General features: G+C 47.4%; 1 protein-coding gene across 1 annotated transcript in view; it reads left to right on the forward strand.

Moving 5' to 3' along the window:
* The window catches only part of LOC124027970 (protein bassoon-like), a 170,991-nt gene that overhangs the window by 132,253 nt on the left and 11,715 nt on the right, over positions 1-27,023 (forward strand). Inside the window, 7 exon segments of the mRNA XM_046340159.1 lie at positions 12,322-13,116; positions 15,906-17,383; positions 17,385-17,554; positions 17,556-21,167; positions 21,263-22,293; positions 24,015-26,124; positions 26,514-27,022. Coding sequence (XP_046196115.1) covers positions 12,322-13,116; positions 15,906-17,383; positions 17,385-17,554; positions 17,556-21,167; positions 21,263-22,293; positions 24,015-26,124; positions 26,514-27,022 — 9,705 coding nt within the window.

Raw genomic sequence — 27,023 nt, forward strand, 5'->3', positions numbered from 1 at the left:
TCTTCCAGAATGGTCCTGTATTTGGCTCCATCCATCTTCCCATCAATTTTAACCATCTTCCCTGTCCCTGCTGAAGAAAAGCAGGCCCAAACCATGATGCTGCCACCACCATGTTTGACAGTGGGGATGGTGTGTTCAGGGTGATGACCTGTGTTGCTTTTACGCCAAACATAACGTTTTGCATTGTTGCCAAAAAGTTCAATTTTGGTTTCATCTGACCAGAGCACCTTCTTCCACATGTTTGGTGTGTCTCCTTGTTGTGGCAAACTTTAAACGACACTTTTTATGAATATCTTTAAGAAATGGCTTTCTTCTTGCCACTCTTCCATAAAGGCCAGATTTCTGCAATATACGACTGATTGTTGTCCGATGGACAGAGTCTCCCACCTCAGCTGTAGATCTCTGCAGTTCATCCAGAGTGATCATGGGCCTCTTGGCTGCATCTCTGATCAGTCTTCTCCTTGTATGAGCTGAAAGTTTAGAGGGACGGCCAGGTCTTGGTAGATTTGCAGTGGTCTGATACTCCTTCCATTTCAATATTATCGCTTGCACAGTGCTCCTTGGGATGTTTAAAGCTTGGGAAATATTTTTGTATCCAAATCCGTCTTTAAACTTCTTCACAACAGTATCTCGGACCTGCCTGGTGTGTTCCTTGATCTTCATGATGCTCTCTGGGCTTTTAACGGACCTCTGATCACAGTGCAGGTGCATTTATACGGAGACTTGATTACACACAGGTGGATTGTATTTATCATCATTAGTCATTTAGGTCAACATTGGATCATTCAGAGATCCTCACTGAACTTCTGGAGAGAGTTTGCTGCACTGAAAGTAAAGGGGCTGAATAATTTTGCACGCCCAATTTTTCAGTTTTTGATTTGTTAAAAAAGATTGAAATATCCAATAACTGTCGTTCCACTTCATGATTGTGTCCCACTTGTTGTTGATTCTTCACAAAAAAAATACAGTTTTATATCTTTATGTTTGAAGCCTGAAATGTGGCAAAAGGTCGCAAAGTTCAAGGGGGCCGAATACTTTCGCAAGGCACTGTATTTTACACAATTTCCCATCAATTCCCATTATTAAAGTGGCTGGAGTTGAGTCAGTGTGTTGGCAGCAGCCACTCAATGTTAGTGGTGGCTGTTTAACAGTCTGATGGCCTTGAGATAGAAGCTGTTTTTCAGCCTCTCGGTCCCAGCTTTGATGCACCTGTACTGACCTCGCCTTCTGGATGATAGCGGGGTGAACAGGCAGTGGCTCGGGTGGTTGCTGTCCTTGATGATCTTTATGGCCTTCCTGTGACATCGGGTGGTGTAGGTGTCCTGGAGGGATAGGTAGTTTGCCCCCGGTGATACGTTGTGCAGACATCACTACCCTCTGGAGAGCCTTACGGTTGTGGGCGGAGCAGTTGCCGTATCAGGCGGTGATACAGCCTGACAGGATGCTCTCGATTGTGCATCTGTAGAAGTTTGTGAGTGCTTTTGGTGACAAGCCGAATTTCTTCAGCCTCCTGAGGTTGAAGAGGCGCTGCTGCGCCTTCTTCACGATGCTGTCTGTGTGGGTGGACCAATTCAGTTTGTCTGTGATGTGTACGCCGAGGAACTTAAAACTTACTACCCTCTCCACTACTGTTCCATCGATGGGAATAGGGGGGTGTTCCCTCTGCTGTTTCCTGAAGTCCACAATCATCTCCTTAGTTTTGTTGACGTTGAGTGTGAGGTTATTTTCCTGACACCACACTCCGAGGACCCTCACCTCCTCCCTGTAGGCCGTCTCGTCGTTGTTGGTAATCAAGCCTACCACTGTTGTGTCGTCCGCAAACTTGATGATTGAGTTGGAGGCGTGCATGGCCACGCAGTCGTGGGTGAACAGGGACTACAGGAGAGGGCTCAGAACGCACCCTTGTGGGGCCCCAGTGTTGAGGATCAGCGGGGTGGAGATGTTGTTGCCTACCCTCACCACCTGGGGGGGCGGCCCGTCAGGAAGTCCAGTACCCAGTTGCACAGGGCGGGGTCGAGACCCAGGGTCTGTAGTCGATGAACAGCATTCTCACATAGGTATTCCTCTTGTCCAGATGGGTTAGGGCAGTGTGCAGTGTGGTTGTGGTTTGTGCCATTATTGTTTTATGGTCAACTACAGTCTGATTGGTAAGAAGATGGATGCACTCACTCTGCATTATGTGTTGTGTGCAGTCATCTCTGAACATAATTCCTTCTTCATTCCTTTTCATCTAGTTAGATTGGCCTTTTATTTATATAGGTATCTATCTACTGTATGTGTGAGGTTGGACAGGTGTGATGGGTGTGTTTGAGAGAGTGGTGTGTTTGTGTGTGTACATTACATTTAAGTCATTTAGCAGACACTCTTATCCAGAGCGACTTACAAATTGGTGCATTCACCTTATGACATCCAGTGGAACAGTCACTTTACAATAGTGCATCTAAATCTTAAGGGGGGGGGGGTGAGAGGGATTACTTATCCTATCCTAGGTATTCCTTAAAGAGGTGGGGTTTCAGGTGTCTCCGGAAGGTGGTGATTGACTCCGCTGTCCTGGCGTCGTGTATGAGTGTGCGTGTGTGTATGTGTATGTGTTTTTTTGTTGCTTAGATTCACTTCAGTGTTTCTGCACCATTATAATGTTACACAACCAGACCAGAGCAGCTCCACCTGAGGGCACGCAGGTGTACTAATAAACCCAGACTGGAGAACACAATAAGCAAACACACACACAAAATCGAGATTGCCTCACAGATCTAAGATCAGTACAACTCTAACATATTAATAATTACTGTTCATGCACCTACAGCCCAACACCTGCACATTTACAGAACAAATCAAATCAAAGTTTATTGGTTGGGTAAATACATTTGCAGCTGCAGCAAAATGCTTATGTTTATAGCTCCAACAATGCAGGAATAATACAACTATACAAAACTATACTCACATAATCCAAAAGTAAAAAGAAAGAAATGAAGAAATATCAGAAAGACCAATGTCAAATTCTGGAACATATATATAGTATTATTCACCTCAAATCTGAAATCCACAATAGAAGCTAGCCAGAAGCTAGCCAGTTTACTGGCTAACGTTAGTATTCAGCTAACCTTCAGCTATCCTTTAGCTCCAGTTTTGTACAACGCGACTCAGACCAGAGCATACCGGACCTATTTTCTCCCCATAACCCCTGAATTTCTACCGCAAGCTCTAGACATTTACACCTGGCTCTTGCAGCTAGCTAGCGGCTATCCGAATGACTATTGCTTACGTCGGTCCCGGAGCAAATATCAATTATTCCGGAGCTAGCCAGCTGAAGAGTTCCATCAGCCACTCCTGGGCTACAATCACCTATCCGGACCCGCTTTACTGCCAACGCGGAGCCCCACCGGGCCTTCACGACTGGGCGACCAACGTTATCTACCTGAGGGAGTTATCCAATCTGGGCCCTCTGTCACGACGTTACCTGAACACCCATCTGCGTCCCGCTAATCGTTAGCTGTCTTGTCGGCTGCTATCTGAATAGGTCTATCGGACAATTTTCTTGGGTCACTATATCTATTTTGCCAATTGGATTGGTACCCTCTACCACACGGAACCCCACTAATCTACCGACGGAAATGCACGAGGTGGCTAAAAACAGACCTCCATCCTCTGCTAGCTTGCTACCCATGGCCCGGCTAGCTGTCTGAATCGCCATGACCCCAACCAACCTCACTACTCACTTGACCATTATGATCACTCGGCTAAGCATGCCTCTCCTTAATGTCAATATGCCATATGCCATATGCCATATGCCATATGCTATGGTTAGTGTTTATTGTCTTATTTCACTGTAGAGCCTCTAGCCCTGCTCATTATACCTTATTCAACCTTTCAGTTCCACCACCCACACATGCGATGACATCACTTGGCTTCAATGATGTTTCTAGAGACAATATCTCTCTCATCATCACTAATGCCTAGGTTTACCTCCACTTTATTCACATCCTACCATACCTTTGTCTGTACATTATACCTTGAAGCTATTTTATCGCCCCCAGAAACCTCCTTTTACTCTCTGTTCCGGCCGTCCTAGAGACCAAGTCTTATAGCTTTTAGCCGTACCCTTATCCTACTCCTTCTCTGTTCCTCTTGTGATGTAGAGGTGAATCCAGGCCCTGCAGTGCCTAGCTCCACTCCTATTCCCCAGGCGCTCTCTTTTGATGACTTCTGTAACCGTAATAGCCTTGGTTTCATGCATTGTAACATTAGAAGCCTCCTCCCTACGTTTGTTTTATTCACTGCTTTAGCACACTCTGCCAACCCGGATGTCTGAATCCTGGCTTAGGAAAACCACCAAAAACTTTGAAATCTCCATCCCTAACTACCACATTTTCAGACAAGATAGAACGGCCAAAGGGGGCGGTGTTGCAATCTACTATCCAGGTCTGTACCCAAACAATTTGAACATCTACTTTTAAAAATCCCAACTCTCTAAAAACAAGTCTCTCACCGTTGCTGCCTGCTATAGACCACCCTCTGCCCCCAGCTGTGCTCTGCCCCCCATCTATCTTCAGAGCTCGTGCTGCTAGGTGACGTAAACTGGAACATGCTTAACATCCCAGCCATCCTACAATCTAAGCTTGATGCCCTCAATCTCACACAAATTATAAATTAACCTACCAGGTACCGCCCCAAAGCTGTTAACACGGGCACCCTCATAGATATCATCCTAACCAACTTGCCCTCTAAATACACCTCTGCTGTTTTCAACCAAGATCTCAGCGATCACTGCCTCATTGCCTGCATCCATAATGGGTCAGCGGTCAAGCGACCTCCACTCATCACTGTCAAATGCTCCCTGAAACACTTCAGCGAGCAGGCCTTTCTAATCGACCTGGCCCGGGTATCCTGGAAGGATATTGACCTCATCCCGTCAGTAGAGGATGCCTGGTTATTTTTTTTAAATGCCTTCCTTACCATCTTAAATAAGCATGCCCCATTCAAGAAATTTAGAACCAGGAACAGATATAGCCCTTGGTTCTCTCCAGACCTGACTGCCCTTAACCAACACAAAAATATCCTATGGCGTTCTGCATTAGCATCGAACAGCCGCCGTGATATGCAACTTTGCAGGGAAGCTAGAAACCAATATACACAGGCAGTTAGAAAAGCCAAGGCTAGCCTTTTCAAGCAGAAATTTGCTTCCTGCAACACAAACTCAAAAAAGTTCTGGGACACTGTAAAGTCCATGGAGAATAAGAACACTTCCTCCCAAATGTCCACTGCACTGAGGATAGGAAACTGTCACCACCGATAAATCCACTATAATTGAACATTTCAATAAGCATTTTTCTACGGCTGGCCATGCTTTCCACCTGGTTACCCCTACCCCGGTCAACTTTACTGTACTCCCCACAGCAACTCGCCCAAGTCTTCCCCATTTCTCCTTCCTGAAATCCAGTCAGCTGATGTTCTGAAAGAGCGGCAAAATCTGGACCCCTACGAATCAGCCGGGATAGACAATCTGGACCCTTTCTTTCTAAAATTATCAGCCGAAATGGATGTAACCCCTATTACTAGCCTGTTCAACCTCTCTTTCCTGTCGTCTGAGATTCCCAAAGATTGGAAAGCAGCTGTGGTCATCCCCCTCTTCAAAGGGGGGGACAGTCTAGACCCAAACTGCTACCATGCCTTTCTAAGGTCTTCGAAAGCCAAGTCAACACACAGATTACCGACCATTTCGAATCCCACTGCACCTTCTCCGCTATGCAATCTGGTTTCAGAGCTGGTCATGGGTGCACCTCAGCCACGCTCAAGGTCATAAACGATATCTTAACCGCCATCGATAAGAAACATTACTGTGCAGGCGTATTCATTGATCTGGCCAAGGCTTTCGACTCTGTCAATCACCACATCCTCATCAGCAGACACGACAGCTTTGGTTTCTCAAATGATTGCCTCGCCTGGTTCACCAACTACTTCTCTGATAGAGTTCAGTGTGTCAAATCGGAGGGTCTGCTGTCCGGACCTCTGGCACTCTATGGGGGTGCCACAGGGTTCAATTCTTGGACCGACTCGCTTCTCTGTATACATCAATGAGGTCGCTCTTGCTGCTGGCGAGTCTCTGATCCACCTCTACGCAGACGGCACCATTCTGTATACTTCTGGCCCTTCTTTGGACACTGTGTTAACAACCCACCAGGCAAGCTTCAATGCCATACAACTCTCCTTCCGTGGCCTCCAATTTCTCTTAAATACAAGTAAAACTAAATGCATGCTCTTCAACCAATCGCTACCTGCACCTACCCGCCTGTCCAACATCACTACTCTGGACGGCTCTGACTTAGAATACATGGACAACTACAAATACTTAGGTGTCTGGTTAGACTGTAAACTCTCCTTCCAGACCCATATCAAATATCTCCAATCCAAAGTTAAATCTAGAATTGGCTTCCTATTTCGCAACAAAGCATCCTTCACTCATGCTGCCAAACATACCCTTGTAAAACTGACCATCCTACCAATCCTCGACATTGGCGATGTCATTTAGAAAATAGCCTCCAATACCCTACTCAACAAATTGGATGCAGTCTATCACAGTGCAATCCGTTTTGTCACCAAAGCCCCATATACTACCCACCATTGCGACCTGTACGCTCTCGTTGGCTGGCCCTCGCTTCATACTCGTCGCCAAACCCACTGGCTCCATGTCATCTACAAGACCCTACTAGGTAAAGTCCCCCCGTATCTCAGCTCGCTGGTCACCATAGCATCTCCCACCTGTAGCACACGCTCCAGCAGGTATATCTCTCTTGTCACCCCCAAAACCAATTCTTTCTTTGACTGCCTCTCCTTCCAGTTCTCTGCTGCCAATGACTGGAACGAACTACAAAAATCTCTGAAACTGGAAACACTTATCTTCCTCACTAGCTTTAAGCACCAACTGTCAGAGCAGCTCACAGATTACTGCACCTGTACATAGCCCACCTATAATTTAGCCCAAACAACTACCTCTTTCCCAACTGTATTTAATTTATTTATTTATTTTGCTCCTTTGCACCCCATTATTTTTATTTCTACTTTGCACATTCTTCCATTGCAAAACTACCATTCCAGTGTTTTACTTGCAATATTGTATTTACTTTGCCACCATGGCCTTTTTTGCCTTTACCTCCCTTCTCACCTCATTTGCTCACATTGTATATAGACTTGTTTATACTGTATTATTGACTGTATGTTTGTTTTACTCCATGTGTAACTCTGTGTCGTATCTGTCGAACTGCTTTGCTTTATCTTGGCCAGGTCACAATTGTAAATGAGAACTTGATCTCAACTTGCCTACCTGGTTAAATAAAGGTGAAATAAATAAAAAAATATTTAAAAAATACACAGAGACCATTTCTCCATGCCGAGGCTTGATCCTAGATCAGCGTTTCTTCTCTGAGACCATTTGAATGCAGGCCCTGGGCTACAAACATGGTCCCACCATGTCCCTTTTCAATTATCATAACCGGTAATAGAAGCATTTTTATTTTCCATTGGTCTGAGAATAAAACAACTGCTAAGACTGAGGCTGTCCTAATATGGAAACTTCAGATCCGTCTCATTGATCAGCTCCTGTGATCTGAAATGGAATGTGTTTCTGCTAATATTGTCTTTGATAGGTTTACACCCTTTTTTCTCAGAACAAGTGTTGACAATCTGTGGTGGGAAGTATGAATGTGGGGGATGAGTGCCTGTGTCTAACTCTCGGGTTACATCCGAAATTGCCTATAGTGAACTACTTTTGACCAGGGCCTATAAGAATCCTGTCAAAAGTACATTATACAGGGATAGGGTTTCATTTTTGATGTACCTTTTGTTGATTGAATGTGAGGGGTGATAGTCTGTGTGTAACTCTGATGAGTGTCATCTGAACAGTTGACTGTGGAACTACTTGCAGGTGGGTCTCTGTCTCACCACTAATAACAATATTACTGATTTGTATTCATACAGTGGCGTCATCTCATGTGCTTCAAAGCGCTTAACAATCTCTGGTGATTAAGTCTTCTCATACAGATGAAAGACTTGATTTAGACAGCCTTTTGAAATGTACAACTACAGGGGTTTGACTGTGTCCTTTAGCCAGCTCTGACCTATCCTGTCAAGGGCCACACTGCAGCTACTGCCATGCTTGAAATACCTAATCCGACTTTAAAGGTCATAGATATTCGTTTCAAAATGTAGGAAGGAACATTTTTGTTGAGCATATACTCAATCCAATGCCTGTTGGTTTTAATGAGGAAAATTATCACACTCGGAAGAAATTCAGATTAGGGTTGAAAGGAGGGAACCTGTTACCAAGATTTACTAGGATTTCCCACCCAAAACCACTCCCCTTTTCCAGGGTAAATAATTGCGAGAAACCTGTAAATGATAATAAATGTATTTGAACAGCATGGCGTGAAATGTAACTGTAAAATCATATACGATGTCTAAATATGGTTGCCCTACAGCCTCTGCATGATGAATCAACACTCAGGGTGGGGACAGACACTCCATCTCAGTATTGAGCGCAGTTCACAATGTATGTAGACTTCTCATCATGGTAACCTTTTTTCTTGTGACAGGTAGGCCTACATTTTATGCAGCATAGCCTATGCTAACGTAATTTCAAGACCGAATGGGCGTCTAATTTGCCAGTCTCCATCTGATTTTCGGGGATCAACTTGTTTTTTTAATTGTAAAGATGTTTTATTGCAGCTGCAGAGTATTAAAACGTCCTATCACCAGTGTTGGAAAAGTATCCAACTGTCATACTTGAGTAAAAGTAAAGATACCATAATAGAAAATGACAACGTCACCCTGCAAAAGTCTTGTATTTGGTTTAAAATATACTTAACAGTAAAAAATAAATCATTTCAAATTCCTTATATTAAGCAAACCACATGGCACCATTTAAATGTTTTTATTTACTGAAAGCCAGGGGCACACGCCAACACTCAAACAATTTACAAACAAAGCATGTGTTTAGTGAGTCTGCCAGATCAGAGGCCTTAAGGATGACCAGGGATGTTCTGTTGATAAGTGCGTGAATGACCATTTTCCGATCCTGCTAAGCTTTCAAAATGTAACAAGTAGCCTACTTTTGGGTGTCAAATGTATGGATTAAAAAACACAATATTTTCTTAAGGAATGTACAGTAGTGAAGTAAAAGTAGTCAAATGTAAATATTAAAAGTATAAATATCCGAAATGGCTACTTTACACTGCCTAGCACTCGAATATTTGTTGCTTTGAATCAGTACACGCGCGAGCACTCTTCTAGAAACTCTTCTAGATTGATACGTAAAGTATATAGGCATACATTTAATGCAGTATTAGCCGTATATTTAGCTAATTGATGGGTTATGCATAATAAGCATCTAATGTATAGTCTCTTGCGCAATCACCTGTGCTTGTAACGTCTGCTTCCAACTCACTCTCAAACACGTAGATAGATCCCCTGAACGCAGCTCACGCTCTCAAACACATAACATTGTGTGAACAATCACCCGTATGTCATTATCACACACTAGTTCAGTTATTTGCGAAGTATTGCTTGTTTTGTGACACGTCTATTGGGAGCGCGGGTTTCCCCCTTGTGATCTAAGCCTCCCGTGTATGATCGTTTTGCCTGCCTCACAAACGACACCTTTGCCTAGTCACTGCCTGCGTTTTAGCCTATCGGATTTCCTGTTAAACGTTACGTACGCCGCTAGGAAGAGCGGAGTCAGCTCCAATTAGCAGTGGGGCCGACCAATCAGCACGGCCGACAGTCTGCAGCTCACAGCAGACAGGCCCGCTCGCCCGACACACTGTGCTTGGGTCCCTCTCTCCCTCACAGTGGGAATTTCACGAAGCCATCCCGAAACACACATACAAACAAAACCACAACACAGAAACTGGGGTACGTAACAAACGTATTACCTGATTTCCCGAACGACGTTACTAGCCTTTTTCCTGCCTGTTTGGAACCTCTGAGCATGACCTGCCTGCCCCTGGACCCAGCTACCTCCTGTGGTCCTTTACAAATTAACACCTGCTTCGCCTTGCGCTTGAAACCAGTTCAATGTCTTCCAACGTGTTCATTACGGTGCTCTGCTGGCTTCCTTATTAATGCTCCTTAGCTCTTTGGATTCCCATGCAGGAAAATATTGACTATAATAGCTTGCAGGACATTATTATGGTTTGCATTTCTTATAACAATAGCCTATTCTAAGAGGGACGCAAACTTTTTGTTGTTGTTGCTTATCGTTAAATATAGCAGCCAACAGAACTCAGGGTAGTTTGAAAGAAGAGTGAACATGCCGTGGCGGTAGGCTATAACAGTTATTCATTTAGATCTATAATCATTCAATCTTCGTGAAGAAAAGTGAAAGCCTTCTGCATCTAATTCCAGTCCTATATTATACAAGGATGAATTTAGAATGATGAAGATGAGGATAACGAAACGTATTTTAATTGTTGAAAGCGAGGAAGGACTGAAGCAAGAAAGATGAGGTAGGTTAATAACATTAGGGGAAATATTATGGAAGGTGCGTTAGCCTACTAATTATACAAATAGGCCCTATTATATTTCAAAATCAAATTCGCTAACCTATACTAGTGAAGGCCGCATGTGCTGTTTAGTGATCGCACGTTCTCTTCTGCTTTATCATGGTTTGAACGATGTGCGTAATTCCAGTCCACATAATACAGTACATGTAGTAACCCATGGAACTATTAATGCTTTGGAAGGCGTGAGGGAGCAGCTCTTTATACACCGATTACTTTACTACTAACCCTTGAGCATGGTATAACAGGCAGGCAGTCATGGGCATTAATATGGAGTTTGTCCCCCCTTTGCTGCTATAACAACCTCTACTCTTCTGGGAAGGCTCTCCACTAGATGTTGGAACATCGCTTGCTGGTACTTGTGTCCATTCACCCACAAGAGCATTAGTTAGGTCTGGGACTGATGTTGGTCAATTAGGCCTGGCTTGCAGTCTGCGTTCTAATCCATCCCAAAGGTGTTCGATGGGGTTGAGGTCAGGGCTCTGTGCAGGCCATTCAAGTTCTTCCACACTGAAGTCAACAAACCATTTCTGTATGGACCTTGCTTTGTGGACAGGGGGATAGTCATGCTGAAACAGGAAAGGGCCTTCCCCAAACTCTTGCCACAAATTTGGAAGCACAGAATCATGTAGAATGTCATTATATGATATAGCGTTAAGATTTCCCTTTACTGGAACTAAGGGTCACAGCCCAAACCATTATTCCTCCTCCACTAAATTTACAGTTGGCATCATGCATTGGGGCAGGTAGCGTTTCCTGGCATCCGACAAACCCAGATTCGTCCATCGGACTGCCAGATGGTGAAGCGTGATTCATCACTCCAGAGAAAGCGTTTCCACTGCTCTAGATTCCAATGGCGGCAAGCTATACACCCCTCCAGCCAATGCTTGGCATTGCGTATGGTGATCTTAGGCTTGTGTGCGACTGCTTGGCCAATCCATTTCATGAAGCTCCCAACAAATAGTTATTGTTGCTTCCAGAGGCAGTTTGGAACTGACGTTGCTTCCAGAGGCAGTTTGGAACTGACGTTGCTTCCAGAGGCAGTTTGGAACTCGGTAGTGAGTGTTGCAACTGAGGACAGACCATTTTTAGGCGCTACATGCTTCAGCACTCAGAAGTCCCGTTCTGTGAGCTGGTGTGGCATACCACTTCACGGCTGAGCTGTTGTTGCTCCTAGACATTTCCTCTTCACAATAATGCACTGTATAGTGCACTGTATTCCCTATATAGTGCACTGTATAGGGAATAGGGTGCTATTTGGGACGTAGCGTTGGTGTAAATTAGTGGCTTAAACCTTCTGAGACAGCTGATTTATTGGAGAGTTGTTTTTATATTACTTCAGCTAAGAGGACATGCTTAATTTTGAAGTGCTGCTGTGAGCGCAGTGGTAGTACAGACAGCGGGTAGTGCAGACCGCAGTAGTGCAGACAACAGTAGTACTATTCCTGTCTTATCTTAATGTTACTCAAGCAGACTCACCGTGTTGGACAAGTAAGGCACCTCTTCTCAGCTCCCACCATCCCACTTCTACCACATTATGTGTCACTGTGGTATGTGTGGGGCTGTTTGTTGAATGTTTCTTCCTGACTATGTTTTATTAATTGTTTCTTGATTGTAAATGTTCTTTGACTGACATTGTTATTGTCCCTTTTTGAATGATCATTATAGAATAATCTTCAGTTTGAAGTCAACCGACAATGTTTGTTTTGATACAATCCTGTACCTTGCCGTTTTCTAAAGGCCTCTTTTTGTTCTGTCTGTGTTTCAGAATAAAGAATGGCTCTGCCTGAACTGCCAGACCCAGAGAGCTTTGTCTGGGGCCCTGGGAGATGCTCCACTTCCTGTTCCTCAGCCAATGGGATCCCCACGGCACTCAGCTCCAGCCAATCAACAACAGCCTCAGCAGAGAGGGCCCAATCAGCAGGCAGGGCTATGGCCCACTGATCCTCAACAGCAACAAAAACCACTGGGTGCCCAAGTAAGTGGCCCTCCTTTCTCCCCTGCCAAACAGAGCAAGGGGCCTGCCCAACCCTCCCCTGCCAAGGTACAACCCTTCCCAGGTAAGAGTGCACACTGCCCTGCTAAGGGTGCACCCTCCTCCACTAAAACAGCATCCACCCCTGCTAAGGGCACACCCTCCCCTGCCAAAAAGATAGGACCCAATGCCCAGAGTAAGGGTACTGCCCAGCCCTCCCCAGCCAAGGGTGCACTGTCCTCTGCTAAAACAGCATACACTCCTAACAAGTGCACACCCTCCCCTGCAAAACAGACAGGACTCACTGCCCAGAGCAAGGGTTCTGCCCAGCCCTCGCCTGTTAAATTTGCAACCACCCCTACTAAGGGTGCACCCTCTCCTACTAAGAGTGCACCAACTCAACTTAAACCCAACAAGCAGGCCAGTAAACAGCAGCAGGGCCAGGATAAAACTAAAGTTGTCCCCAAAGCTCCTAAGGAAAATGAAGCCAAAGCCTCGCCCAAGAAGGGAGCACCTGAAGCCATCACCACATCACACGATGAAAAGAAGAAACCCGTTGAAGATTCACAGAAGTCAAAACACCATGACGTGAGCTCCCTGCAACTTTTCAACTTCAGCATCATTTAATTTACCTAATTTTAGTAATCGTCATACTCGTCATCGTTGCTGTCACCTCACCGTCATCATCACTATGATCATTATATCATTCTCATCCCCCTTCTCCTTGTCATCTCTATCCCCAAGCATCAGCCATTTACCATGCATCACCTTTGGTATCTTTTCTTCATGTTTTTATTAGTTCAATCATAATGTTAAGCCTGTATGATCTGCATTACCAGTGTGATCCGCCTAGTGGTTAGAGCATTGGACTAGTAATCGAAAGGTTGCAAGTTCATATCCCCGAGCTGACAAGGTACATCTGTCGTTCTGCCCTTGAACAGGCAGTTAAACCCACTGTTCCTAGGCCGTCATTGAAAATAAGAATTTGTTCTTAACTGACTTGCTTAGTTAAATAAAGGTAAAATAAAATAAAAATTATAGTCATCCTTGTCTGATATTGTAATCATGACTAATCAGTGTTATTAGCTAACATGCAATGCAGTTTTTTTTAACTTAATCATTATATTTTGATCAGCTTGTTTATTTTTACCATCATTCATCATTCTTCAACAATGGCAGAGATTTCATTGTACATTTAATTATACGAACATGTAACCAAAATATGTTTTTTCTTGACGTTTTCTTGTTGTTTTTCGTTTTGTCGTTTTTCTCACTTTTTATCTTATTAACCTTTTTGTAGTCATATTTGTGTGCATTTCACTGTCTGTAATTGTTGCCTGTGCTTTAATAACGTTCATTACATTATCTGTTATAGTTGCATGAGCTTTAATAACGTTATTTTACATGATCTGTTATATATAGTTGAAGTCAGAAGTTTACATACAACTAAGCCTCATATATTATTATTATTATTATTATATAAGCCAAATACATTGAAAAATTCCTGACTTTTAATCCTAGTAAGAATTCCCTGTCTTAGGTCAGTTAGGATCACCACTTTTATTTTAAGAATGTGAAATGTCAGAATAATAGTAGAGTGATTTTTTTTTTCAGCTTTTATTTCTTTCATCACATTACACTGTGTGATGAAAGAGATAAAAGCTGGGATAAAATCACTCTACTATTAGGTCAGAGGTTTACATACACTCAATTCGTATTTGGTAGCATTGCCTTTAAATTGTTTAACTTGGGTCAAACATTTCAGGTAGCTTTCCACAAGCTTCCCACAATAAGTTGGGTGAATTTGGCCCATTCCTCCTGACAGAGCTGGTGTAACTAAGTCAGGTTTGTAGACATCCTTGCTCACACACTCTTTTTCAGTTCTGCCCACAAATCTTCTATAGGATTGAGGTCAGGGCTTTGTGATGGCCACTTTAATACCTTGACTTTGTTGTCCTTAAGCCACAACTTTGGAAGTATGCTTGGGGTCATTGTCCATTTGGAAGACCCATTTGTGACCAAGCATTAACATCCTGACTGATGTTTTGAGATGTTGCTTAAATATGTCCACACAATTTTCCCGCCTCATGCTGCCATCTATTTTGTGACGTGCACCAGTCCCTTCAGCAGCAAAGCACCCCCATAACATGATGCTGCCACTCCGTGCTTCACGGTTGGGATGGTGTTCTTCAGCTTCCAAGCCTCCCCCTTTTTCCTCCAAACATTACGATGGTCATTATGGCCAAACAGTTCTATTTTTGTTTCATCAGACCAGAGGACATTTCTCCAAAAATGTGCAGTTGCAAACTGTAGTCTGGCTTTTTTATGGTGGTTTTGGAGCAGTGACTTCTTCCTTGCTGAGCGACCTTTCAGGTTATGTCGATATAGGACTCATTTTACTGTGGATATAGATACTTTTGTACCTGTTTCCTCCAGCATCTTCACAATGTCTTTTGCTGTTGTTCTGGGATTGATTTGCACTTTCCGCACCAAAGTACGTTCATCTCTAGAAGACAGAATGAGTCTCCTTCCTGAGCGGTATGACCGCTGTGTGGTCCCATGTTGTTTATACTTGCGTACTATTGTTTGTACAGATGAATGTGGTACCTTCAGGTGTTTGAAAATTGCTCGCAAGGATGAACCAGACTTGTGTAGGTCTACAATTTGTTTTATGAGGTCTTGGCTGATTTCTATTGATTTTCCCATGATGTCAAGCAAAAAGGCACTGAGTTTGAAGGTAGGCCTTGAAATACATCCACAGGTACACCTCCAATTGACTCAAATGATGTCAATTAGCCTATCAGAAGCTTCTAAAACCATGACATTATTTTCTGGAATTTTCCAAGCTCTTTAAAGGCCCAGTCAACTTAGTGCATGTAAACTTCTAACCCACTGGAATTGTGATACAGTGAAATAATCTGTCTGTAAACAATTGTTGGAAAAATGACTTGTGTCATGCACAAAGTAGATGTCCTAACCGACTTGCCAAAACTATAGTTTGTTGACAAGAAATGTATGGAGTTGTTGAAAAACAAGTTTTAATGACTCCAACCTAAGTGTATGTAAACGTCCGACTTCAACTGTATTTGCCTGTGCTTTGATGACTGAATTATTTTCAATGTAATTATTCTCATGTCTTGCCAGAATAGTAATACAGCCTGTATAAACTCCAGTGCTTTTATTCCAACCCCTATCATCTGTGAAACAAATGCCCATAAAAGTAACTCTGCCGATGAGTTAGGTGAAACGATAGGAAAGAAAGGGTGCACTGTTGCCTGTAATAGACTTTTTGCCACAGAAATGATTTCAGTCAGGGAGCAACAGGACTGATGCTTAATACTGGCCTCTGACTTGTCTTGTTTCTCTCTTTCCTTTAGGATTCCAACAAGTCCAGCACGCAGAGCCTCAGTGACACGGGATACTCCTCAGATGGGTTCTCCGGCTCCGTGGGCGAGATCACAGGCCATATCCGTGAGGATCCGGGGTTAAAGCTGAGTGAACGTAGCCTCTCCAGCCCCTCTGAGATCACTAAGTTAGAGAGCTCCATGCGGCCACTGCTAGAGTCCAGGTCCAAGACTGCTACAGACCAGGGCGGGGAGAACAACTCTGACGGGGAGGTGTCGGACAATCTCAGCTCCAAGCTGCGCCACGACTATGTGGAGGACAGCAGCGAGACTGGTCTGTCCCCCTTACCGCCCAGGCAGAAGAAGTCCCATAAAGAAATGACAGATGAGGAGTTCATGAGGAGGAAGATCATGGAAATGAGCGCTGACGAGGACGAGATGGAGGAGGAGGCAGGGTACGGCTACCAGAAAACGAAAAACAAAAAGGATTTGGGGAAGGAGAAACGACGCAGCCTCACCCACCATTCCAGTAGTTTTGAGGAGGACACCAAGGGGGTAGATGACGAAGACGATGAAGGTATGATGGCTTCCCAAGGAGGCCTGCGGCGGTTTAAGACCATTGAGCTGAACAACTCAGAGCATGACCTCAGAGAGCCAGAGCTGGAGATGGAGAGTCTGACTGGATCACCAGAGGAGCGGTCGAGGGGGGAGTATTCATCCACCCTTCCTGCCACAACTCCCAGTTACACATCTGGCACGTCCCCTACCTCCTTGTCCTCCATGGAGGATGACAGTGACAGCAGCCCCAGCCGCAGGCAGAGACTGGAGGAAGCCAAGCAGCAAAGGAAGGCTCGCCACCGCTCCCACGGCCCACTCCTGCCCACCATCGAGGACTCATCCGAGGAAGATGAGCTGAGAGAAGAAGAGGAGCTTCTGAGAGAGCAGGAGAAGATGAGAGATCTGGACCTGCAGAGGATCCGCAGTACAGCCAGGAAAACCAAGAGGGACAAAGAGGAGCTAAGGGCCCAGAGACGTAGAGAGAGATCCAAGACTCCCCCCAGCAACCTCTCGCCCATCGAGGATGCCTCCCCTACAGAGGAGTTGAGACAGGCAGCGGAGATGGAGGAGCTCCACAGATCCTCCTGCTCAGAGTATTCCCCTTCCATGGACTCAGAGGCAGAGAGCTTTGAAATGATGAGCTCCAAGCTCTACAAGTCAGGAAGCCACCACAACCTACCCACCTTCATGTCTCTCTACTCCCCCACTGAAAAAAATACTGCCATTTCACCGTTGGACAAGACACTGAAAAGTGCAGAGGAGGTGTATGAAGAAATGATGAGGAAAGCAGAGATGCTGCAGCAGAGACAGCCAGGAAGGCCAGGCCAACAACAAGGAAGTCCGCAAAGGCAACCGGCTGGAGCACCTCAGCCTAGCAGCAAACAACATCTAGGCACTGGAGCACCTTTAACCCCTGGCTCCAGCCCCACACAAATCTCTGCACCTGTTTCCTTCCCCAAACGACCCACGTGGGGCTGGAAAAGGGGTCCCACCAGGAATCAGTGTGACACAGCATCTATCGAAAGAAACCCAAGACCGGATGAGGACGCAGACTGCCAAAATAGGGGGTGTTATCCCCCCCAGTGGCTGGAAGACCAGGTCCTCAGGGACCAGCACAGGGGGTGCCTCCTCCTGACTCTGGAGCGCCCTCCATCGCATCCTCCCTCTTCTCCTATTTCAAAGGCCCCAGTCCTCCTGTTTCCCCTTCCCCCTCTCCCTCACAGAGTCCCACTCATTCCCTGTCCCTACGACCTACAGGGCCTGGGGTGTCCCCACAAGATTTTCAGCCTGGCGCTGGTGGCGCAACCTCTCCAGTACCACCGCAACAACATGGAGCCCAGATGCCTCGAAGAACAGCATCACCATGCCTTGCAAGACAACAGTCCTCCTCCGACTCACCAGTAATGGGGATATCGCTGGGCTCTAAGACCACCACCAGTCCTGCCAGGCCTCTGACTGTAAACTCCTCCACTTCTCCCCTGTCCTCGCCAACACAGGCTATCCGTCAACCCATGTATCAGCAATATATTCCTTCAACAAGCTCTCCAACGTCCCCACAAATGCATCTATCGCAACAATCCCCTCAACATGATTTACAGAGGACCCAAAATGCAGAGAGGGTTAATATTGGTATAAGCATGACAATGACAACCACAGCTACCACATACAGTCGTGGGTCAATATCAATGGAAAATATCTCCCTATGTAGGATCTCCAATGTCCCAGGTACCTCTAGGGTCGTAGAGCAGGGCCAAATGCAAATGCGTCCGACTAGACCTGCATCAGTAGTGGACCTGAGAGCACCCAGGAAGGCTGCCCCAATCATCATGACAGACCAGGGCATGGATCTAACATCTCTGGCAACTGATACAAGAAGGTATTCCCTCGATGCTGAAAAACCCCACAACCATCACAAATCGGTGCAGCCACTGAATGCTGCCATGAAACTGAATGCACAAGAGCAGCCGCATGTTTCGGTATCCACTCCAACAACAGTCAGCGTCACCGTGGCAGCCTCCATGTTTATATCTCAGCCGAAGGGGCATCCAGTGATTTACGGAGATCCGCTGCAGAACCGTATGGACCTGGGGCAAGGCGTTGGATCAGCAATGTGTCTTACACAAACTAAGCCACCCATTACTGACCCGTCCATTCCTAAGATTGATGCGTGTCTGGAGGATCTGGGCATCCAGCAGCATCAGCTCCAGATGCAGCAGCAGAAGCTCCTACAGCAACAACAGCTCCTCGAGCAGCAGCTCCAGCAGCACCAGCAGTCTTCCTTTGCTCGCTATAACCTAGCGAATCAGGTCCAGCCGCTGTTGCTGAAGAAAGACCTGGTGGTTTGCCAGACGAGCAGTGGCAGTGCCCAGCCTGTGGTCAGTGTGATTCCTAGAGTATCTCCCATGCCGCCCCAGCCAGCGTCTATAGTTCTACCTCCCTCTAACAATCATCATGACTATGGTCAGAGTGGGCTTGCCTTGGAGTTGAAGAACAAGCCCACAGTTATGAACCTGTCTACGGGAAAGCCCCATGTCATGATGGTCCAACTGGAAGATAGCAATGCGTCTCAGATGACCACTGTGACTCAGCTGGTCAAAGAGCCTCCTCCTCCCCAGGTCCTGGATCTCACTGGTGGACAGATACAGAAACCAGAGAACCAAGTGGCTTGTTGTGACGTTGTTTACAAGCTACCCTTTGCTGGTAGCTGTGCAGGTAACTTAACTCAGAAAAATTCTACCACTGAATCTTCCCAAGTCACTCTTCCACCCCCTGCCCCACACTACAGTGTAGGCCAGCAGAAACAACAACAACAGCCACAACAACAGCCACAACAACAACAACCACCACCTGGTAATAATGGCTACCAGGCAGGAAGCATGCAAGGAGCACCAGAGGAGCGTAAACCGATGCAGGGAGTCCCTCTATACCCTATACCCCTTGGAGGCAGGCTTCAACCTTCCATGTCTGACACCAACCTTTCTAATACAGGTCTTCAGTACTATCAGAGGACTGACCCTTGGGACCTGGCAGTGGATCTGAGCACCATGAATCAGGCCTACGAAGGAGGATATCTTGGCATGGGTGCACAATACGGATCCTACACAGACTTAAGTCGTCAAGGAGATGTTGCAGGTCCTCCCTTGCCCCTGCGAAGGTACGGCTCCATGTCCAACATCAACCAAGACTATGGCTATGGTCAGGCAGTTTTACCGGATGCCAACCTGGCACAGTATAGTGCCACCACTGCCAGGGAGATCAGCCGAATGTGTGCAGCTCTGAACTCTATGGACCAGTTCGGTCAACGGTACAGCAACCCTGAGATGATGCAGTATGGTTCTGGAAGTGGAGCAGGGCCTGCAGCCAGGCTCAACCTACAGCAAAGCTTAGCATCAATCCGAGCCAACCTACTCTATGGCCCTGATGGGAGGCCCACTGCACACGGCCAAGCCCTAACCAATCTGATCAATGCCAGACAAGCAAGCATACGGGCCTTATATCCATCTGCAATGAGAGGAGCTGACGGTATGACATATTCCACCATCAACACCCCAATAGCCTCTACCTTGCCAATAACCACCCAGCCCCCCTCTGTTCTGCAACCTATGCCACAAGGAATATACCGACCTTACCCTGCAGGCGTGACCGCTGTACCACTGGCGAGCCTCACCAGGTTGCCTCATATGACCCCAAAGATGCCTCTGTCCACACAGGGACATTATGGTTACCCTCCTCCCAACCAGTTCCCTACAATGGCTGGTGTTCCTGGAAGTGTACCTGCCACGAGCACCTCCACCCAAGAAGCTCCTGTCTACCTTGGGAAGCCTTCTGCAGCCGTCTCTGTGCACACGGCTGCAACCTTACCACTGGCCCAGCCAATTTCTCATATGGGTGGACAAACTACTGCAATGCCAATTCAGTCTGCAGTAGTCCCTGCAAACCAACAGACCCCCCAAACTCAAATCCAAGCGCAGAATGTTACGACACACCCCCATACTCAAACTCAAATGCAAGTCCAAATGCAGCAACAAATACAGTCCCAAATACAGCAACAAATACAGTCCCAAATACAGCAACAAATGCAATCTCAAATGCAACAACAAATAGCAACTCAAACTCGAGCTTCATTTCTGACTCAAACCCAGTCCCAGCCTGTAACTCAGCCTGCTCCACAGGCTCTAGTGCAGCCCCATCTGCAGACCATTCGCCAGATTGCTTCTACTGCAGCAGCCAGCACCACCATCACCACTTCGGTCGATCCAGAGCTGGAGAAGGTAGAGGAGCGTTTGAGACAGCAACAGGAGCAGATGCTGCAGATGGAGCGAGAGCGCGTGGAGCTGGAGAAACTTCGGCAGATGCGCCTGCATGAGGAACTAGAGCGAGACCGCATGGAGCTCCAGAGGCACAGGGAGAAAGAACAAATGCAGGTGCAGCGTGAGATTCAGGAGCTGCAGACCATCAAACAGCATGTCCTGCATCAGCAACAATCAGAGAGGGAGACCCAGCTGGTCATGCAGAGGGAACAGCTATCCCAGCAGAGGATGCAACTGGACCAGATCCAGTCGCTACAGCAGCAGCTCCAGCAGCAGTTGGAGGAGCAGAAGAGGCAGAAGACTGCAGTGGTGGAGGCATCAGCCGTGGCCGCAGCAGCAGCCGCTGCATCTGCAGCAGCATCTGCTGCAGCCACTTCCACTCAAGGTGCCATACAAGGGGTAGTAGTCGGAGGAGGAACTCCTCAAGGTTTCATCATCTGTGACCAGAGTGGTAGGGTGATTCAACAGGACGGCCAAAGTGTACAGTTCTGGCAACCTCACATGGAAGGCAGGTGGTCCAAGCAATGGTGACCCCAAGGCCCATACCAAGCTCTGCTTCTGAGATGTCCTTGAAAAACAGTGAGAATCAGTTGGGGTCCAGGATCATGAAGAAGCAAAACTCTATGCCTCGTCTTAGGGATGGATCGGAGGAGGAGCTGGTGAGGAGGATTGCAGATAGCTGCGTGCAGACTGACGATGAAGAGGGTGAGGACAGGTACATGAACCGCAGGGGCAGGAGAACCAGGCGGATCGCCGACTGCAGCGTCCAGACAGACGACGAGGATCAGGCAGCTTGGGAGCAACCGGTTAGGCGCAGGAGATCACGCTTATCCAAACATTCAGACTCTAGCGGCGAGGTCAAATCCGATGGAACCGCCAAAGTGTCCTCCTCCAGCATAGCCATTCAGACCACCAACGACTCCTCATGCCAGACTGAGGCCGACCAGTTGGGCAGGATCTCACCTGCAATCCACATCACTGCGGCTGAGACAAATAAGGTGGAGCTGCTTCACTACATCTCTGCCCCAGAGAGAACCCATACGGGTGAGAGCTTGGCCTGTCAGACAGAACCGGAGGCCCAGTCTCAGGGGGTGGTGGCTCCTCAGCTCAGCGTCCCCACCACCATCAGCCCATATTCCACCTCTATGCAGATGGTGGGCTCCACCCCACCTCCTCCCCAAGGGGTGGCTAAGTTCGAAAGGAGGAAACCCGACCCTCTGGAAATCAACTACCAAAGCCAGCAGCAGAACGAGTCCCCGTCTCGCCAGCCTCCCAAGTCTCCCCAGGTGCTGTACTCCCCTGTGTCCCCGCTGTCGCCCCATCGGATGCTGGAAACCACCTTCGCCTCCCAGGAGAAGCTCAACAAGGCGCACGTCACGCCCCAGCAGAAAGCTTTCACTGCAGAGTCTCCTCAGCGTCACCAGAGCCTCCCCAGACCTATCAAGAGTGTGCAGCGCTCCATGTCGGACCCCAAACCCCTCAGCCCCACCTCAGAAGACCCTGCCAAGAACAGGTTCTCCCCTTACCATCAGCAGGCCCTCTCCAACAGTCAGGTATGTAATAAGTTACATTATTATTGTTTCTCTTTCACTTCAATAACTTACACATTAACAAAGACTAAATCATAATGAGACCTGATATGAAAATAAATAGTTAGTGTAAGTTATTAAGGAAAGAACAAGACAGGAGACATTTTTTCATGACTATGCTATATACAGTAGAGAGCAGAGAAAGTACGTACTGAAGAGAGTGTGATACTGAATAGACTAGATAGTCTTGTGTGAGAGCACAGATGCATCACACAGGGTTTGGCATCGAAGGACGCGACAGAATGTTCTCAGGAGAGCAGCTGTCCATGCTAGGCACTAGGCAAGCTTTCCCTCTACTCCATTATACCATCCTCTCTTTTTCTCACTCCATAGCTTTCTCTGATATCTCTTTCTTTTTTCTTCTTTGCCTTTTCAGTCTGCTTTTTCTCGCCGTCTCTTCTCTCTCTCTCTCTCTCTCACACACGCATACACGCACACACACACTTTCTTTCTCCTTTATTCTTTCCCTGCTATATCTGGCAAAGCCCTTAGAAATGCCAGGGGGAGACATGGAGGCATCCTGGTACAGCCCTGCTGACTTCCGGCATGTTAGCAGCTGTTCAAAGTAAAGTCAGATCCTTCTGTACTCAGTGTGAGGGCTGTCCGATGAACAGGCACACATAGGAATCATAAGAGGATTTTTACATATATTTATTGTTTTATTTGTGCTGGCCATACATCAACATTTGAATAAAATGACGTTCTCACGGATACTTAATACATTCACTATGGGTCTACACAACTCCTAAACTGTAAGTAGAAAGAAGAAATCTAGCCATGTTTGAATGTTTATCATTACTCTTAGTTTGTTGTTGGCATACGTTTTCTAGATAAGTGATCAGGATGAAGGATGTTTTTTAAAATATTTTTTATGATAACGTGTATGACTATGTTATGATTAGAATCGTCTAATGCTCTAAAAACGATTCATATGAATGATTTATGCTGAGAATTGCTCCCAAGTTGCCCATTCTCTCTCACTTAGACATCATTCTTCATGGTTGTAGCACTCATCTTTTGCAGAGTACATTTTAATAACAAACATATTAATTATGATGAAAGTATTGTTGAATGGACCCACACAAATCTAAACATATAATTTATACATTTTACCTTAATTTTACTGCAGTGAGCTAAATCAGGGTCACACAGAGTTTTCTTGGTAGTCTTAAACAAATCTACTGAAACAAAAGTATACACCTCACACATGGTAATAGGCTTCAATTAAAGAAGACATCTGTACCATGTCAGATATAGAGATATGTATTCAATTTTGAGTTTACATCCCAAAATTACACTTTATATATGTCACAGCAGACTGAAATATAACAAAAACTGTTTTTTAAAATAATGTTAATTTAATTATGAAATTATGACAAACATTTTATTGCAGGAAAGGGCTTCATTGATGCTAAATGTGTCTATAACATTGCCATTTTCTGAATTAAGCTATAGAAATGACAAAGTATCAAGGTTTAATGATTAGAATAGGGGAATCAAGGTGTAATGAGAAGAATAGGGGAATCAAGGTATAATGATTAGAATAGGGGAATCAAGGTGTAATGAGAAGATTAGGGGACTGGACTAGAATCTTCTTTAGTGCAGTTAGTCTGATTTCCATGCAGGCATTCTGTTCAATGTTAAGTGAGTGTTATCCTGATGGTGTTTCTCGCCTCTCTCTCCAGATGGCCACCCTGCAGCAGCAGCAGAACTCTCTGATGAGAAAGGTGAAGAGGACCCTACCCAGCCCACCTCCAGAGGAGAGCCCTCTCCCCATCGTCACCCCAGCCATGTCCCACATGTACAGCAGCTCCCCGGGGATGCAGCCCCAGAGGGTGCTGCCCAGGCCTGCCCAGGGAGTCACCAAGGCCGGCCTGCTGAGCGAACTGAAGGCCGTGGAGCAAGAGTCCACCAAGCTCCGCAAGCAGCAGCAGGAGCTAGAGGACGAGGAGAAGGAGATTGACGCCAAGCTGCGGTACCTGGAACTAGGCATCCATCAGCGCAAGGAGACCCTGGTGAAGGAGAGGGAGAGGAGGGAGCTGGCTTACATGCGCTGCATGGGCGACGCCCGCGACTACATGTCAGACACCGAGCTCAATAACTTGAGGATGGTGGCAGCCACGGGAACGTTCGACGGTAATGGTCTGCTGGCGAGGCCCAGCACGGCACCGCTGAGCCAGTTCCCCAACGACCTCGGCCCAGCCTCCCAGTACCCGCCCACCTCCTCCTACATGGCCTATCAGTACCCACAGAGCCAGCCCACGCCCACACAGCAGCCAACCGCTGCTTACCAACAGATCGGTTTCCAGTCCCCTCAATACTCTATAGCCTCCCAGCCCCAGCCAGGCACCTTCCAGCCCCACCCACCCCAAGGCCCAGGCTACCAGACTCAGCCAAGCTACCCAGCCCATGGGGGCTATGGCCAGACTTCCTACCCGACAGACCTGGGCATGCAGCAGCATGGCCACCAGGGTTTCCAGCCTCCCAACCCCTCTATCCCGGGCCAGAACCTCCCCTACCCAGGCCAGAGCCCATATTCTGGCCAGGGCATGTCCTTCCTGCCGCAGGCTGAGATCCTTACGGTCCACCAGAGGCCTCATCAGACCTCCTTGGCTGACCTGGAACAGAAGTTGCCCACCAACTACGAGGTGATCAGTAACCCTGCTGTGTCGGTGGCCACATCAGCTCCAGACACCGGGTTTGGCTCAGTCTATGCCTCCAACACCATGCCCAATGCCTATGAGCAGTACCGCCCCCCGGAGCCAGGCCTGACACACGGTGTGGATAGCTCCACGTCGTCCTACGCTGCAGACGGCCTCTACACCGCAAACCTGGAGCAGAACATCCCCAGGAACTATGTCATGATCGACGACATCAGCGAGCTGACCAAAGAGAACACAGGCTCGTCTGTTGATGTTCTGGGACATCCTGTTGCAGGACGCTATGGTGAGAATGGCCCTGCGCACCAAACTGGCTATGGCAATGAGCCTGTGGACCCGTACATGTCTGCAGGCCCCACAGGCTACCACCAGCAGGGCTCTGTCGACCCCCGGACCAGCACCACTATAGGTGGTGGGGGATCTTCTTATTACTATGATGACTATAATAAACACCCCAGCACAACACGCCCGGGGACCCAGAAACACCCATCCAAGAACCTGGCTCCCGCAGTTGTCTCCTCCGGTAAGCGCAGCAAGCACAGAAAGCAGGGCATGGAGCAGAAGATCTCCAAGTTCTCCCCCATCGAGGAGGCACGGGACGTGGAGTCCGACCTGGCCTCTTACACCATGACCACCTCCACCGGCGGCAGCTGCACTGTGGTGTCTCGGTCCGGGGTGAAGAAGAGCGGCTACGACCAGCGGAAGTACTATGGTGGCCACCCGGGAAGCCGGGAAGCCCTGGAAGAAGAGGACCGGATGTACGGCTCGGGGAGGTCCCGGTCTACTGGCTATGGCATGGACAAGATCTCCTCCAGGGACTCCTCCAGGAGCAAGTCCTACGAGAGGGAAGCCATGGAGCGGTCTCAGAGAGGCGGTGGTGGACGGCCCGGACTGCGCACCCATAACTCAGAGGAGGAGAGCCCACTCAGCCCCGTGGGGAAGCCTGTGGGGGTCGGACGAGGTGGCACAGGGGTACCAGTGGACCCCCATGACGTGAGGAACCAGTATGGCTCCAGCCACTCCCTGCCGGATGTCCAGGACCACCACATGAAGGACCTGCCCAGGAGCCACGTGTACAAACCAGATGACCCATATCTCGTAGACGATCAGCACGCTGCTGTGTCGGACAGTGAAGGTAACTGGTGCTGAATGCCACTAACTGCCTGACCTCCTCTGTCTTTCTGTCTGCTGGAAAGAGTCTGCATGCCAAGATTCTTCAGAGTAGCATGATGGCTTCTTCTGTTTTGTGACTGTGAATGTTGTGCCCAATGCATGAAACCACATATGCCTGTTTTCTTTTTTTCGTTTTGCCTGCTGAAACATTTGTCTTTTTTGTGATTTTGTTGTTTGCTGTTTTTTGTTTGACTTTGAAAGACTTTCCATGTTTTTGAGACTTTGGGCCCGTCTTTTTGTCTTTCGTCTGCGTGGCTTCAGTTCAGACTGTATGTCTCTCTCTCCTTTTCCTCTCTACACATCATAAAGCAAAAGTAAACTGACTGATGATAATCTTTGTTGTTCAAAAAGCCTATCATCTGGGTCAGGAGGAGACGGACTGGTTTGAGAAGCCAAGGGAGGCTCGCTCCAACCGCTCCAGACACCATGGGAGCGCAGGGCACATCTCCACTGGTAGACAACAGACCGGCGCCAACGTGAAGCACACCTACCATGACTATGATGAGCCTCCCGAAGAACAGGACCTGTGGCCTCAGGACGAGTACAACAACCAACCTCGCCACCCCTCGTCCACCTCATCATCCCGCGACCACCGTGGTCACCAAGGCAGCAGCGGCGGCAGCTCGGGGAGGCATTCCTCTTCCCGCCACTCGGGCGAGGAGCCTCGGACGTCCAGCCGCTCCTCCAGAACACACCCCAAAGACCAATCCGCCCGCTCTGAGGGCCGTGGATCCTCCTCCACCCAGAAGAGGGGAGGGGAGGAACCACGCTCCTCCCGGGATGGCTACCGGGACCGGGACTCTGGAGACTACTCCTCTCGTGACCTGGCCTCCGGCCACCACCACGAGGGCACCAGTGGCA

This window comes from Oncorhynchus gorbuscha, linkage group LG03 (genome assembly GCF_021184085.1).
Source record: "Oncorhynchus gorbuscha isolate QuinsamMale2020 ecotype Even-year linkage group LG03, OgorEven_v1.0, whole genome shotgun sequence".
NCBI classification, from domain to species: Eukaryota; Metazoa; Chordata; class Actinopteri; order Salmoniformes; family Salmonidae; genus Oncorhynchus; species Oncorhynchus gorbuscha.